This window comes from Dasypus novemcinctus, chromosome 4 (genome assembly GCF_030445035.2).
Source record: "Dasypus novemcinctus isolate mDasNov1 chromosome 4, mDasNov1.1.hap2, whole genome shotgun sequence".
Classification (NCBI taxonomy): Eukaryota; Metazoa; Chordata; class Mammalia; order Cingulata; family Dasypodidae; genus Dasypus; species Dasypus novemcinctus.
The window spans coordinates 78,664,349-78,678,054 of NC_080676.1; the positions used below are offsets into that span (position 1 = coordinate 78,664,349).

The 13,706-nt window shown below is 36.5% G+C and overlaps 1 protein-coding gene across 3 annotated transcripts in view; it reads right to left on the minus strand.

The window, feature by feature from the left end:
• The window catches only part of SLC15A2 (solute carrier family 15 member 2), a 51,015-nt gene extending 44,760 nt beyond the window's left edge, over positions 1 to 6,255 (minus strand). For 2 of the 3 annotated variants that reach the window (XR_011648661.1, XM_058295724.2), the window contains exons 1-3: positions 5,979 to 6,197; positions 4,213 to 4,300; positions 3,491 to 3,632 (exon numbers count right to left, since the gene is read on the minus strand). Coding sequence is in view for 2 of the 3 variants with exons in the window: in XM_058295724.2 (XP_058151707.1) it covers positions 3,491 to 3,632; positions 4,213 to 4,300; positions 5,979 to 6,116 (368 nt within the window). In the remaining variant the exon portion in view is untranslated. Of the gene's footprint in view, positions 1 to 3,490; positions 3,633 to 4,212; positions 4,301 to 5,978 lie in introns of all 3 variants that reach the window. The other variant, XM_058295723.2, reaches the window with a different exon arrangement.
• Positions 6,256 to 13,706: the final 7,451 nt, after the last annotated feature.

Consider the following 13,706-nt stretch of genomic DNA (forward strand, 5'->3'; position numbering starts at 1 on the left):
TAGAACTTACTCTAAACCCAGACGCTAGGATACAGAGAGAAGTAAAAGGGTTTCAGGTTCAGTCTGGTCATCTGGACACTTGGGTTCTTTGTACTCTCCACCACAGTTTCCTCAGGACAAGTTATCCAGATGAGAGAGGAGCCAGATACTTAGCATAGACTGTCTGGTGATAAAGATCATGCAATTAGTAGAACTTTCTGTTGTGCTGTTTTTCCAAAGAAACTGAATGGCAATTAGGATGCAGAAAAGTAAGAAATCCCAGCAATAACACATGTAAAATATACATGTTGAATTATGGCACACTACCACATATATCATATATTCTATGTGTACTAATATACTAGCAGTCTCTTTATATATAAGTAGAATGTTAGCTCTAGAAGGAACTTTGGGAATTATCTATTCCAAAGATAATTTAAAGTATTATATATTAATGTGGAATGTAAAGAAGGTAGCAAGGAGAGGCAAGATATACCAGAAATTTCAGGATGTGGATTTCTTGTTCTAAATGGCTACCTCATCTTCTTAGGTTAGCAAAAGAAGGGCCCTTAGAGGATATATAATGGCAGAATGGTATAAGAAGTTGGGTGACTAATCCAGGGCTAATTAACATCAAGGAAGGGGGCAGTCTTTCCCAAAGGCCTTGTAGGGTCTTCTAGAAAAAGGTTCTCTTTTTTGGAATAAAAATAATGAGTAGAAAGGAAAGAAGAAGGACTGAAAAACGACTAGATATCATAAACTCAAAAGAGTATCTATGCTAGATGGTCAGAGAGAAATACATAAGGAGTCTGAACTAGAGAAGATAGGAGTGTGGGTAGAAAGATCAGATCAGTATTAGATTGTTGGACTGAATGAACGTGACAAGTGTAAAGGAGGGTGGCTTAGTTAACAGAAATGGGCAGCCCAGGGATCTAACTCTTATATAAGGAACTAGGTTTTTCTAGGTGAAAGACTCAGAGGAATTATTCTAGAATATGAGGGATATACGAGAAGTAGGTAATGGCAGGAAACTTTAACAGAAGGAGAAGTAAAGGGAGACTTGGAAATTCTGCTTTAAAATGGGGTCATTGTAATCCTAATCAGAGAACACCAAACTGTTTTAGCTAGGCTTGACCAATCCTCCATTTTAAAAATGAGGAAACTGAAATTCAAAGTCCAAAGGGCCCCTAAAGTGACACTCTTATTGGTATTAGGCTTAGGTATAGAACTTTGGCTTTCTAGCTCATAGCTTAGATTCCTTCAGTTTTATCATGGGCAAGTTACTATGGGGAAAAAAGGAAAGAAAAGAGGGAAAGCTACAAATTTTACTTCATCATAATAATATGCCAGTCATTTTCAATAAGAGCTTAGGAACTGACATATGCAGTGATGGCAGAGGAATAGACTTGACATGAAGAAAAGAAAGTCAACTCTGGCCTGAAAAAAAAAAAATGATAGGAGAAATAAAAGGGAAGGACATGTTATGTACCTATTCAGAAAAAAGAGAAAGGAAAACAGTAGAGGTGACATCCAAAAGTATATGTGACAATAAACATTTAAGAGAGTCATTCTAAGTGACTGCCAGCAGTCCAGACTGATAGGGGTATGTAAGAAGGAAATTAAAATAGTAACAAGGGATAGACAACATATGACCTGGAATGGAGAGATGAGAGAGACACTTGAGAAAGAAGAGGTCAGTATTGGAGTTGTGACAACACTGGAGGGGATCACAAGCAAAAAGATAGTTTAAGATAAACATCTTTCTCTAAGAGAACAAAAAAAAAATGTTTTTCTCTAACATATCAGCATTGCATTGTGGAATAAATGGAGTACCTTATATCACAGAAAAAAATTCTACAGAAATATGATTCCAAAGATAGGGCAATGTGGTGTAGATGTAAGGGTAAGGAAATATAGACACTGAACTCTAGTAAAATTAATTTTTCTTCCTCTATCATCATCTAACTTGATGAGAGATGCAAGACTCAGAAGAGAGATGAAAAGGCATGTAATAAGAATGAGAAAAAAAGAATCATAAGGCGAAGACCCTAGAGAATAGTTTGAGTTTACATGAGAATGAGTTAATTTGTGTGTGCGTAATAGAAAATATTATATAGTAAATATAATAATAATATAAAAGTAATACTAGGAACTATGACTAAAAAGAAACTGATACCAAGAATAGCATCCTAGCATTTAGTTATTCTCTTAGTAAATGCTTATAGAAATCACAAGAAGCAAATATCTATGCTTAGTGATTTCTGTTTTCTACTGTGCACCTATTGGCTACTCCTTCCTATGCATAGCCCTGAAGAAAGCCTCACTTCTATCCTGGCATAAAGAGTTCCTTATATAAGAGGACCCTGAGCTGCCCACATTCTGTAAAGAAAGCCATGACTCTGGGATAGCAGAAGAAAGACTTTTAATAGAAGTTCTTTAATAAATTCAGAAAATTATCCCTTAAAGTTTTGTACAATCTGTCAACTATTATAGGAGGTTTCCCGTTCCCAAGATAATACCTGGGGAAGCGGATTTGGCTCAACTGATAGAGCATCTGCCTACCATATGGGAGGTCCAGGGTTCAAACCCAGGGCCTCCTGACCCGTGTGGTGAGCTGGCCCACATGCAGTGCTGATGCACGCAAGGAGTGTCATGACATGGAGAAGTGTCCCCCACATAGGGGAGCCACATGTGCAAGGAGTGTGTCCTATAAGGAGAGCCACCCCACCCAAAAACCGTGCAGCCTACTCAGGAGTGGCGCTGCACACATGGAGAGCTGACGCAGCAAGATGATGCAACAAAATTCTTGCCACTGACAAGAATGCAAGCAGACACAGAAGAACACACAGCGAATGGACACAGAGAGCAGAAATCTGGCAGGGGAGTGGGGGGGAAGGGGAAAGAAAGAAATAAAAAATAAATCTTAAAAAAAAGGATAATACCAGTAAACATACAATACACCCACACACCACAACACAACCCAGATAGGCAGAGAAGCACAAGAGAGATGGGGACACTGAACCAAATGGACCATAGTCTAACTCATGAAAATATCCATTATATCCTTAAGAAGGAAACTACAGAAAGAGGTTAAAAAAGAGAACCAGTTAAGGTAAAAGAGATAAAAGCAGGACTCAAGAAGGCACTAAAGAAGTTGAAATTATTCAGTTTGAAGAAGAGATGGAGAGGTATAAAATAATTTTATTAATGTTTCTAAAAGTATCAATTTGCTGGTTGGTAGCAATCACTATCCCCACTGAGATCAAAACAAGAATCTTAAACTACAGCATGGAAGATTAGAATTAGATATGAGACAAGTATACAATCTGACTGAAAAGGGTCTGAAAACATTGGAAAGATTGATAATGAAGAGGAATATCTTTTCTGTGCTCTCATTCTTAGATAGATTCTTATCTGTCCAGAATGAAATACATATGTTCTTGCTTGGAGGATAACTTTCTGCACAATTAATCCGTGAGGCTCCTGGGATGTGATCGCCCATCTTCCTTACTTGAATTTTCCCAACCATGAATCAGCAATGGCTGCTCCCAGGATGGGAGTGAAATAACAGAGGCTGCTGAAGGCATGGTATACAGATGTGGAGGTGTCCTCATTCCAGTGCAGGAAATACAGGAAATACAGGGTCAGCACAGCTGAGGCGAAAAAAGGAAGACAAAACCAGATAGATGCATTAAATTGACTTATGGAGGACAGGTAATTTGATCTGTCTTGGCCTTCAGCACAGCTATCAGTGATATAAGTGAAAAAGAAGTATAAGCAGGGTCCACAGAAGTTATTTGATTGAATGGGGCTATGCTAAGCATGAAAATAGAATACTTATCTCTCCAGTCTACACACCCCATAGCATTATTTAGGCCAAACTTAAAGATAACTTGGTGTTTCCCAAGTACCTTTTTCTCTACCCAACTACACGAATGCAAAAACCCAAGGAACAGGCACAAGAATGGAACTCAGATGATAAGAACTTTCCCACTTATATTCTCACAGGCTATGCTCTGATTTCTATTACACCTTTCTGTTTTGGCGTATGAGTTACTGGTTGAAATGCCATTAGGCATCATTGGAAATCTTGGCCAAACCAAAGGAAAGTACCATTTTGAACTAGGGCAGGAAAAACAGATAAGGGAAATAATCACATATAAGGAGGCCGGATTGTTACAAACATGGAGTCGAGTGAGTGGAGAAGAGAAGAACTCTGGGAATTAAAGTTACCTTTCATGCCATAATAGGAAAAACGCTCACAGAATTCATTCACCACAATAAAGGCAATGCTCAGTGGATAGTTGGAGCCACAGATTTTCTATGAAACAAAAAAGGCAAACATGCAGGGATGAGCTCTTTTCCATACTTAAATAGCCAGATTGTTCTACACTGAAAGTGCTTGCATTACTGATGTAGGAGTAATAGAAGCTAGTGTGAATAACACTTTGTTTCTTAATCATTTAACATGAAACTTCTCAGACTTTCCTTGCCCCTAGATACCTGGACATGCTCATCTTCCCCAAACTAGTAAATGAAAAATAAGGGGCAGGAGAGAAATCATACTTTATTTCTAGGAACAGGGTGAAGAATTGGTCTATGAAGAAAATGATGTCTAAGCAGTTAAATTCAGCTATCAGTATTCTGCAATGCTCTACCGTAGAACTTACTCCTCCCCTTCCCACCTGACATGGGTAAAATGTCCTATTCACCATGCTGGCAGGAGCCAGCAGAGATTTCTAAAGGTAGGCTGATGGAGCATCTTAAATCCTGTAAAATATGTCCACTCATCTTGCCAAAGAGAATCTATAATATTTTCAGCATTATCCTACTTGACATTAAAAGGATTGTTCTACGTCATACACTATATCAGCCAAACTATAAGGAATGTCATGTTTTATTTCAAATTCCTACCCATGGGATAGCCTAACTAACATGAGAGGGGGAATTGAACATCTGTCCTCAGGACAGTAATATTTTATCCTGAGAGTTATATTGTCTCTGGTTCTTTTCTTAATACACAATAAGTATACACATCTTCATAAGCAACCTTAAATCTTTTGGGGCCAGAAGAAATAAAACTAACTAAATAGATAAAATTATAAGCTAATGTATTCACTCATTACCCATATAGATATATATAAACAACCACCATAAATATTAATATGTTAGTGCATGATAATAATGTGCATGAAAGATAAAATGAACTAGGATTCTCTTCCTTCTAGGCTCACAGTTTGAAAATTATGCAACCTGGAGTTTAGCTAACACATTGCCACTACCTATATGTAACACTGCCACTGGCTATGTTAACATACTGATGCAGGTCATATCATTACACCTGTCTCTATGCCTCAGTTCTGTTATTCCAGAGAAATGAGAATAATACCACTTCTTAGCCCATAGGAAATACTTGGTAAACATTGGCTATTATTTTTATGTTGTTCTTACTTACTTTCAGGATTCTGATACAAGGATTGAATAAGATAATGCATTTGGAAGTGCTTTAACAAGTATATAATGCAAAATATTACTTACTATTTCTTTGTTTCTCTGTAGTATCTTCCACTGTAAATTGGGGACACATAGTAACAGAGATTGAGTCTACTCTAAAACTTCCTTTGGTGTCTAGCATCAGGCTCTGCATACAGGAGCAACTAAGGCCTGAGTTTTTATATTGGTAAAGAAAGAACAATCACACACAGTTCTCCAGATAGGAATGCTTGCCAGTTTTCCCTGGACATTCAAATTGCTTTTTCCCCCAGGGTAACTCAGAATATACAATAAAATAAAGCAAAACCCTGGATCCCAAGAACTCTAAACTCTTTCCTAAGTAAAGGAAGCTTCTGTTCAGACTGGTTGGTTTTCGGATTAATTTAAACTTCAGGTGAGGATAGTATATCCTAACACAGCTCAGCCTGAAGCTCTAGAGATCAATCAAGAAACATTGGAAAACTAGACTATTCCTATTAGAGGCAGAACTAAATCTAGGCACTCACCAGAGGTGGCTTCTTTGGAGGACTAGGAGGTTGAGGTGGTAACTCTTCGGTGGAGACAGGTGAAAAAAGAGTTTCTTTGGACTCATTTTTCTGGAAGGGATTCATGGCTGTCTCATTACTTTCTCTCTCCTCTGGCATTTGGCTTCGGGAGGCAGTTGGGACAGCAGCCAGCGTTCTCTGAGAAGGGGACTAGGAGAGGGAGGGGGAGGTGGCTTCAGAAACTAGATTTAACCCTGTGGGTGTTGGTTTTTGCAGCTGCCTGGCTCAGAAAAAAAGCAGGAAGCTCTACGAAAAGAAGGGGTTGTGCCTCAGGAAAAGAAGGGGTTGTGCCTCAGAGACAAGTTTTTGAACTTGTAAAAGCAAAGTACAGGGAAGAGAGAACCCCCCCGTCACCAGACAGGATGAGACAATTCCTGAGAATTGATGAAGAAGATTATGTTTAAGAAAGGTTATTTTTGCAAATGAAAGCAAAATATTTAAGAATGCAATGCCTTGAGAATTGATTAAAAACTGATTTTGGTGCAACAATAGCTGCCATTTATTGAATATCTATTATGTACCAGGTTAAAATATATCTATATATTAATTACATATATATTATATACATTTAATTATTACTACTATCCCTATTTTACATAAATTAAAGTTCCAAGAGGCTAAGTAACTTGCCAAAAGTCACATGACTAGTAAGTTGCAGATCTGGAATTTCATGACAGATGTGAAAGGTAGAGATTAGTATAGTATCAGTAAAGCCCATGGCCAAAATTCATATATTTAAGGAAAAAGATATAAATTATGATGGAGACTATATAAATGGACATATGAGAAAGCTGAAGGATTGACTTGCATTGAAGAGGAATCAACATCATAAATTGGAGATATAGGAAAAATATTAATTTTTGTTATCAACATAATAAAGTTCACATAGAAATATCCTGTAAGCAGTTCAAGAAGTGGGACTAAAGAAAATGAGAGAAAAGATTTGGTGATGTACATTTGGGAATCATTCTTTTCCATTGCTAAATTCATTCCCTGTGCTTTCAGTATTTCACTTCAAGATGCATCCATATATGAATAATGTAGGAAGATGGAGGAGTAGAAGCCCTAGGACCCAATTCTTCCACCAGAACAACTATTAAACAGGCAGGAACTAACTGAAACAACTATTTTGAAACTCTGGAGATTAGAAGAACACTGTTCAGCATCCAGCAAAGAGAGGGTGGAAGAAACTGACAAATTGCTCCCTCCGCATGGCATGGAGCCTATGCCCCACTCTCATGCAAGGCCACCATGGGACCCAGCCCATGGCTATCTCCCTGGAGACCAAAAGGGACATAAAAGTCCTGGCATGGGCATGGCTGATCACTGATCATGGCTTTTGATTTGTGGCTTAAGATCACTGGGGCCCTGTCTCTACAGGCAGCCATTGTTTCAACCCACAGAGGAAACTTAAAGACACTGTGCTTCCTCAGGGTTGTGGGGGACAATCAGTTGAAGGGCAAGGCTGGGCAGGCCAAGAAAACTCAACTTTTGGGAGCAATAGAAGAGGCTCTTGGCACCCTTTCTGATCCCCTCCTCAGGGGACTTTGGAGCTGATCTATGCCTCCTTCATGGGTCACTGGCACTATTTTGTCTGGGAAAGACTGACATGGGAAAGTCCTCAATGGTGTGCCCCTCCTCCCAGAATTTGCCTTCCAGGCAAAAGCAGCTTATGACAATAAAGAAGCATCTTTATTGTAGAGGCAGACAGTGTGGGGCAAAGGTTTGCCAGCTTCAAACACCTGGGAGAGAGAGATCTGTCTCCCAGGAAACAGGGGAGACAACCAAAATCCTGTAAACAGGGAAACTCCAAAATCACATACAAGCAATTGCTCAAAACAAGATTCAGGCCCAGAAAGACAGAGAAAATCATTTATACTTCATTTGCCTTGAGCAGACCTTCCTGATAGGAGGGTTGAAGTTAAAAAAAAATCTCTGTATTAGCACCACTGTTTACAAAATCAAGAATGAGACATCTCAGGGAATAAGTCCCAGATTTAACAGTTTAAAATGTTAAAATGTACAGTGTACAATGAAGGAATACAAACCAGAAACAGGAAATGAAGGCCCATCCAAAGGAAGAGAATAAAAATCCAGAAAACACTAATGAAGATTAGAATGTGGATATACCAAAGACTTTTAAAAATACTTAAGTAGATGAAGGAAAATACAGAGAAAAAACTAAAGGATATTAGGAAGACAATGAATGAGCAATAGGAAAATCTTAGTAAAGAGACAGAAAATTTTAAAAGGAGCCAAACAAAACTACTGGAGTTGAAGACCACAATATCTGAAATGAAAAATTCCCAGGAGGGTTTCAACAGCAGACAGAAGAAAGAAACAATGAATTTGAAGATAATACACTTGAAATGAATCAGGTTGAGGAATAGAAAGAAAAAAGAATTATAAAAAGTGAATAGCATGAGCACCCCTGGGACACCATCAAACATACCAACATGTGTATTATGAGAGTCCCAGAAGGAGAAGAAAGAGGCATAAAGAATATTCAAAGAAATAATGACAGAGAGCTCCCCAAACTTAGCACAAGACAGGAATGTGCGCATCCAAGAAACACAGAGAACACCAAACAGTATAAACATGAAGAAAAATACCCCATCATATTGATCAAATTATTGAATGCAAAGGAAAAGGAGAGAATTCTAAAAGCTGCAAGAGAAAAGCAAGGTATGCTGTACAAGGGAGTCTTAATTAGATTGAGTGCTAATTTCTCATCAGAAACCATGGAGACAAGAAGGCAGTAGGCTGAAATACTTTAAGTGCTAAAAGAAAATAACTTCTGACCAAGAATTTTATATCCAGTGAGATTTTCCTTCAAAAATGAAAGATTAAGACAATTCCAGATAAACAAAAGCTGAGGGAGTTTATCATCACTATACCCGCCCTCAAGCAATGCTGAAGAGAATTCTTCAGACCAAAAGGAAAGGACTACTAGAGAGTAGTTCAAAGTGGCATAAATAAATAAAGACCTTTGTAAGGGTAACCACTTGGAAAATTATAAATGCCAGAATTATTTTAGTGTATTGTTTGGCCTGTAAGTCCAATTCTTACTTCCCATAGGTGCTAAAATGCAAATGAATAAAAAGTAATGAAGAGCTATGTTTTTGGACATACAATGTACAATGTAGAAAAAGTATATGTGTATGCTATTGAAATTGTTGTATTAACCCCATGGTAACTACAAAGAAAAAGGATGAAAAATATATCAAGGTAGAAAAGAGAAGGAACTCAATGTGGTACAACAACAAAAAATCAAGTAAATATAAAAGTAGGCATTAATGGAAGAATTGAGGGACAAAACTAAATAGCAAAATGGCAGAAGAAAATCCTAAATTATCAGTAGTGACTTTAAATGTTAAGTGGATTAAACTCTCCAGTCAAAAGGTAGAGTTTGGCAGAACGGGTAAAAAGCAGGACCCAACTATATGTTGTCAGCAAAAGACTCACATTAAATTAAAAGATTCAAGTTGTTTGAAAGTGAAAGGATGAAAAAATATATATACCATGCAAGTAGTAGCCAAAAGAGAGCTGGTATGGCTATACTAACATTAGATAAAATAGACTTTAAGTCAAAAACAGTTAAAAGGGACAAAGACAGTTATTATATACTGATAAAGGGAATATTAAAAAAAAGAGACATAATAATTATAAATACATATAACCTAACAAGGATTAGAGCAGAGATTAATGAAGTAGAAGGAAAATACAGAGAATCAACAAAACTAAAAGTTGGTTCATTGAAAAGATCAATCAAATCTACAGACCTTTAGCCAGACTGACAAAAGAAAAAGAGAGAAGACACAAATAATCAAAATCACAAATGAAAGGGAGACGTTAATACTGACACTGCTGAAATAAAAAGAACTACAAGAGGATTCTAGGAGCAACAGTACACCCATAAACTTGATAACCTAGATTAAATGGAAAATTTTATAAACACACAAACTACCAACAGAGTGACTCAAGAAAAAATATTTGGAAGCCACATATATTGAATAAAGGTTTAATATCCATAATATAGAAAGATATCTTTCAACTTAACAATAAAAAGACAACCATATTTAAAAATGGACAAAAGACTTGAATAGATGTCCCTACAAGGAAGATAAACAAATGGCCAGAAAGCACATGAGAAGATGCTCAACGTCATTAGCCATCTGGAAATGCAAATCAAACCTTCAATGAGATATCATTTCACACCCACTGGAATGGCTGCTATTTTTTTAAAAAAGGAAATAAACAAGTTTTGGAGAGAATGTGGGGAAAGAGGGACACTCATTCTTTGCTGGTGGCAATGTAAAATGATACAATCCCTGTGGAAGACAGTTTGGCAGTTCCTCAGAAAGCAAGGTATAGTACTACCATATGACCTGGCATTCCCACTACTAGGGATATATCCCAAAAATTGGAAACAGGGACTCTAATAGATATTTTCACACCAATATTCAGAGAAGCATTCTTCACAATTGCTAAAAGTTGGAAGCAACCCAAGCATCCATCAATACAGAACAGATAAGTAAAATGTAGTAAATACATATAATGGAATATTATTCATTCATAAAAAGGAATGAAATCCTATGCATGTAACAAATTGATGAATCTTGAAGATAGCATGTTGAGTGAGATTAGCCAGAAACAAAAGGACAAACATTGTATGATCTCACTGATTTGAAATAATTAGAACAAGCAAACTCATAATCTACCAGGGGACAGGGTGAGGATAGGGAATGGGAAGTTAGGGCTTAAAATGTACAGATCCCCAAAAAATACATTAAAAGAATTATATACCATGATCAAGTAGGTTTTATTCCAAGTAGGCAAGTGTGGTTCAACACAAGAAAATCAATTAGTGTAATAAATCACATTGATAAATTGAAGAAGAAAATCACATGATCCTCTCAGTTGATACAGAAAAGGCATTTGACAAAGCACAGCACTCTTTCTTGATATTAATAAAAGCACTTCAAAAGGTAGGAAAAATAGGACTTTCTCAGTATGGTAAAGTGCTTATATGAAAAACCTACAGCTAGCATTGTACTCAACTGTGAAAGACTGAAAGCTTTGAGATCAGGACCAAAAGAATGCCCACTGTCACCAATATTATCCAATATTGTGCTGAAAGTTCTAGCTAGAGCAATTAGGCTAGATAAAGAAATAAAAGGCAGCCAAATAGGAAAGGAAGAAGTAAAACTTTCACTATTCATTGAAAATATGTTCCTATATCTAGAAAATCCTGAAAAATCTACAACAAAGCTATTAGAATTGATATATGAGTTCAGCAAAGTGGCAGGATACAAATTAATACACAAAACTCAGTAGTGTTTGTATACACCACTGATGTGCAATCTGAGTAGGAAATCAGAAAAAAAAATTCTATTTATAATCACAACTAAAACAATAAAATATTTAGGAATAAACTTAACCAAGGATATGAATGACCTGTGTTTAGAAACTACAAAACATTGGTAAAAGAAACCAAAGAAGACTTAAATAAATAGAAAGACATTCAGTGTTCATGGATTGGAACACTAAATGTAGTTAAGATGTCAATTCTACCCAAACTGATTTACAAATTCTGCACAATCCCAAAAAACATTCCAACAGTCATTTTTGCAGAAATTAAAAAGCCAATAACATAATTTATTTGGCAGGGTAAGGTGCCCCAAATTGCCAAAAATGTCTTTAAAAAAAAAAAAACAAAGTGGAGGACTCTCACTCTGGACTTGAAAAAGCATATTACTTAGCCACAGTGGTAAAACAGCATGGTACTAGCATAAAGAGAGATTGACCAAAGGAATAGAATTGAGAACTCAGAAATAGACCCTCGCATCTAGAGTCAAGTGATTTTTGACAAGGCTGTTAAGTTCACCCAGCTGGCCCAGAACAGTCTCTTCAACAAATGGTGCTAGGAAAATTGAATAATCATATCCAAAACAAAGAGGACCCCTATCTCACACCTTATACAAAAATTAACTTAAAATAGATCAACGACGTAAATATAAAAGCAACCACCGTAAAACTCCTAGAAGAAAATACAGGAAAACATATTCAAGATCTTGAGGGAGACGGTAGTTTCTTAAACCTTACACCCAAAGCACAAGAAACAAAAGAAAAAAAAAAACCAGATAAATGGCACCTCCTCAAAATTCACACTTTTGCACCTCAAAGGATTTTGTCAAAAGGGTGAAAAGGCAGCCAGCTCAAGGGAAGAAAATATTTGTCAATCACATATCCAATAAGGGTTTAATATTCATGATATATAAAGACGTCATACAACTCAACAATAAAAAAAAAAAAACTATTTGATTAAAAAATGGGCAAAAGACTTAAAATGACAGTTGTCCAAAGAAGAAACACAAATGGTGAAAAACACATGAAAAAAATGTTCAACATCACTAGCAATTAGGGAAATGCAAATCAAAGCTACAAGATATCACTTCACACCTATTAAACTAACCACTATTAAAAAGTTGAAATCTATGTGCAAAAATATAAATCTCCACCCATGCCTCACATCATATTCAAAAATTAACTCAAAACAGATCATAAAACCTAAAATTACAAAACCTCCAGAAGAAAATGTAGGAGTATATCATTGTGACCTTAAATTAGACAAAAGTTTCTTTCAAAAAACACAAACTATGAAAGAAAAAGTTGATAAATTGGACTTCATCAAAACTAAAAACACCTATTCCTCAAAAGATACTGCTAAAACAGAAAACATGGACTTTGAAAAAATATTTGCACACCACTGATAAAATACTGGTATCCTTAATATGTGAAGAACTCTCACAACTTAATAATAAGAAAGAGATACAGGTGGGAAATAATCAATGAAAAGATAGTCAGCACCTTTAGTCATTAGGAAAGTGCAAATTATAAAACTACAGTGAGCTACCACTATATACCTATTAAAACGGCTAAAATTTTAAAAACTGACAGTGCTGGAGAGGATGCTGTGCAACTGGAACTCACATGTTGTGAGTGGGATATAAAATGGTACAGCCACTTTGAGAAACAGTTTGGCAGTTTCTTATAAGTTAAACATATACTTATTACATAAGTCAGCAATCTCACTCCTAGTTTTTGCCTAAGACAAATGAAAACATATGTCCAAAGACCTGTACATGAATATTCATAGTAATTTTATTAATAATTGCCAAAACCTCAAATGCAGATGACACAAATGTCCATTAACCTATAAAGGGATAAATAAACTGTGGTATATCCATAAAATGTAATAATACTCAACAAAAGAAAGGAATGAATTAGTGATACCTGCTACTACATGGAGAGATCTAAAAAGCATTATACTAAATGAAAGAAGGGTAATTCAAAAGGCCAAGCGTTGGAGCAGAACAGATTCAAGCAGTTGAGTGCCTACCTCCCTCATGGGAGGTCCCTGTTCAGTTCCTGGTGCCTCCTGAAAAAGAACAAAAAAAGAAACAACAAGTAAAACAAACGAAAAAACTAACTCAGAGAAGCCGATGTGGCTCAATGGTTGAGCACCAGCTTCTCACATACAAGGTCCTGGGTTCAATCTCTGCTCCCAGTACCTAAAAAAAAAGGCATACGTTATATTTTCAATTTATATGACACTTTAGGAAAAGTAAAATTCTAGGGTCTGACATGACATGAACTAAGGAGTTACCACATAAGGGCATGAGAGAA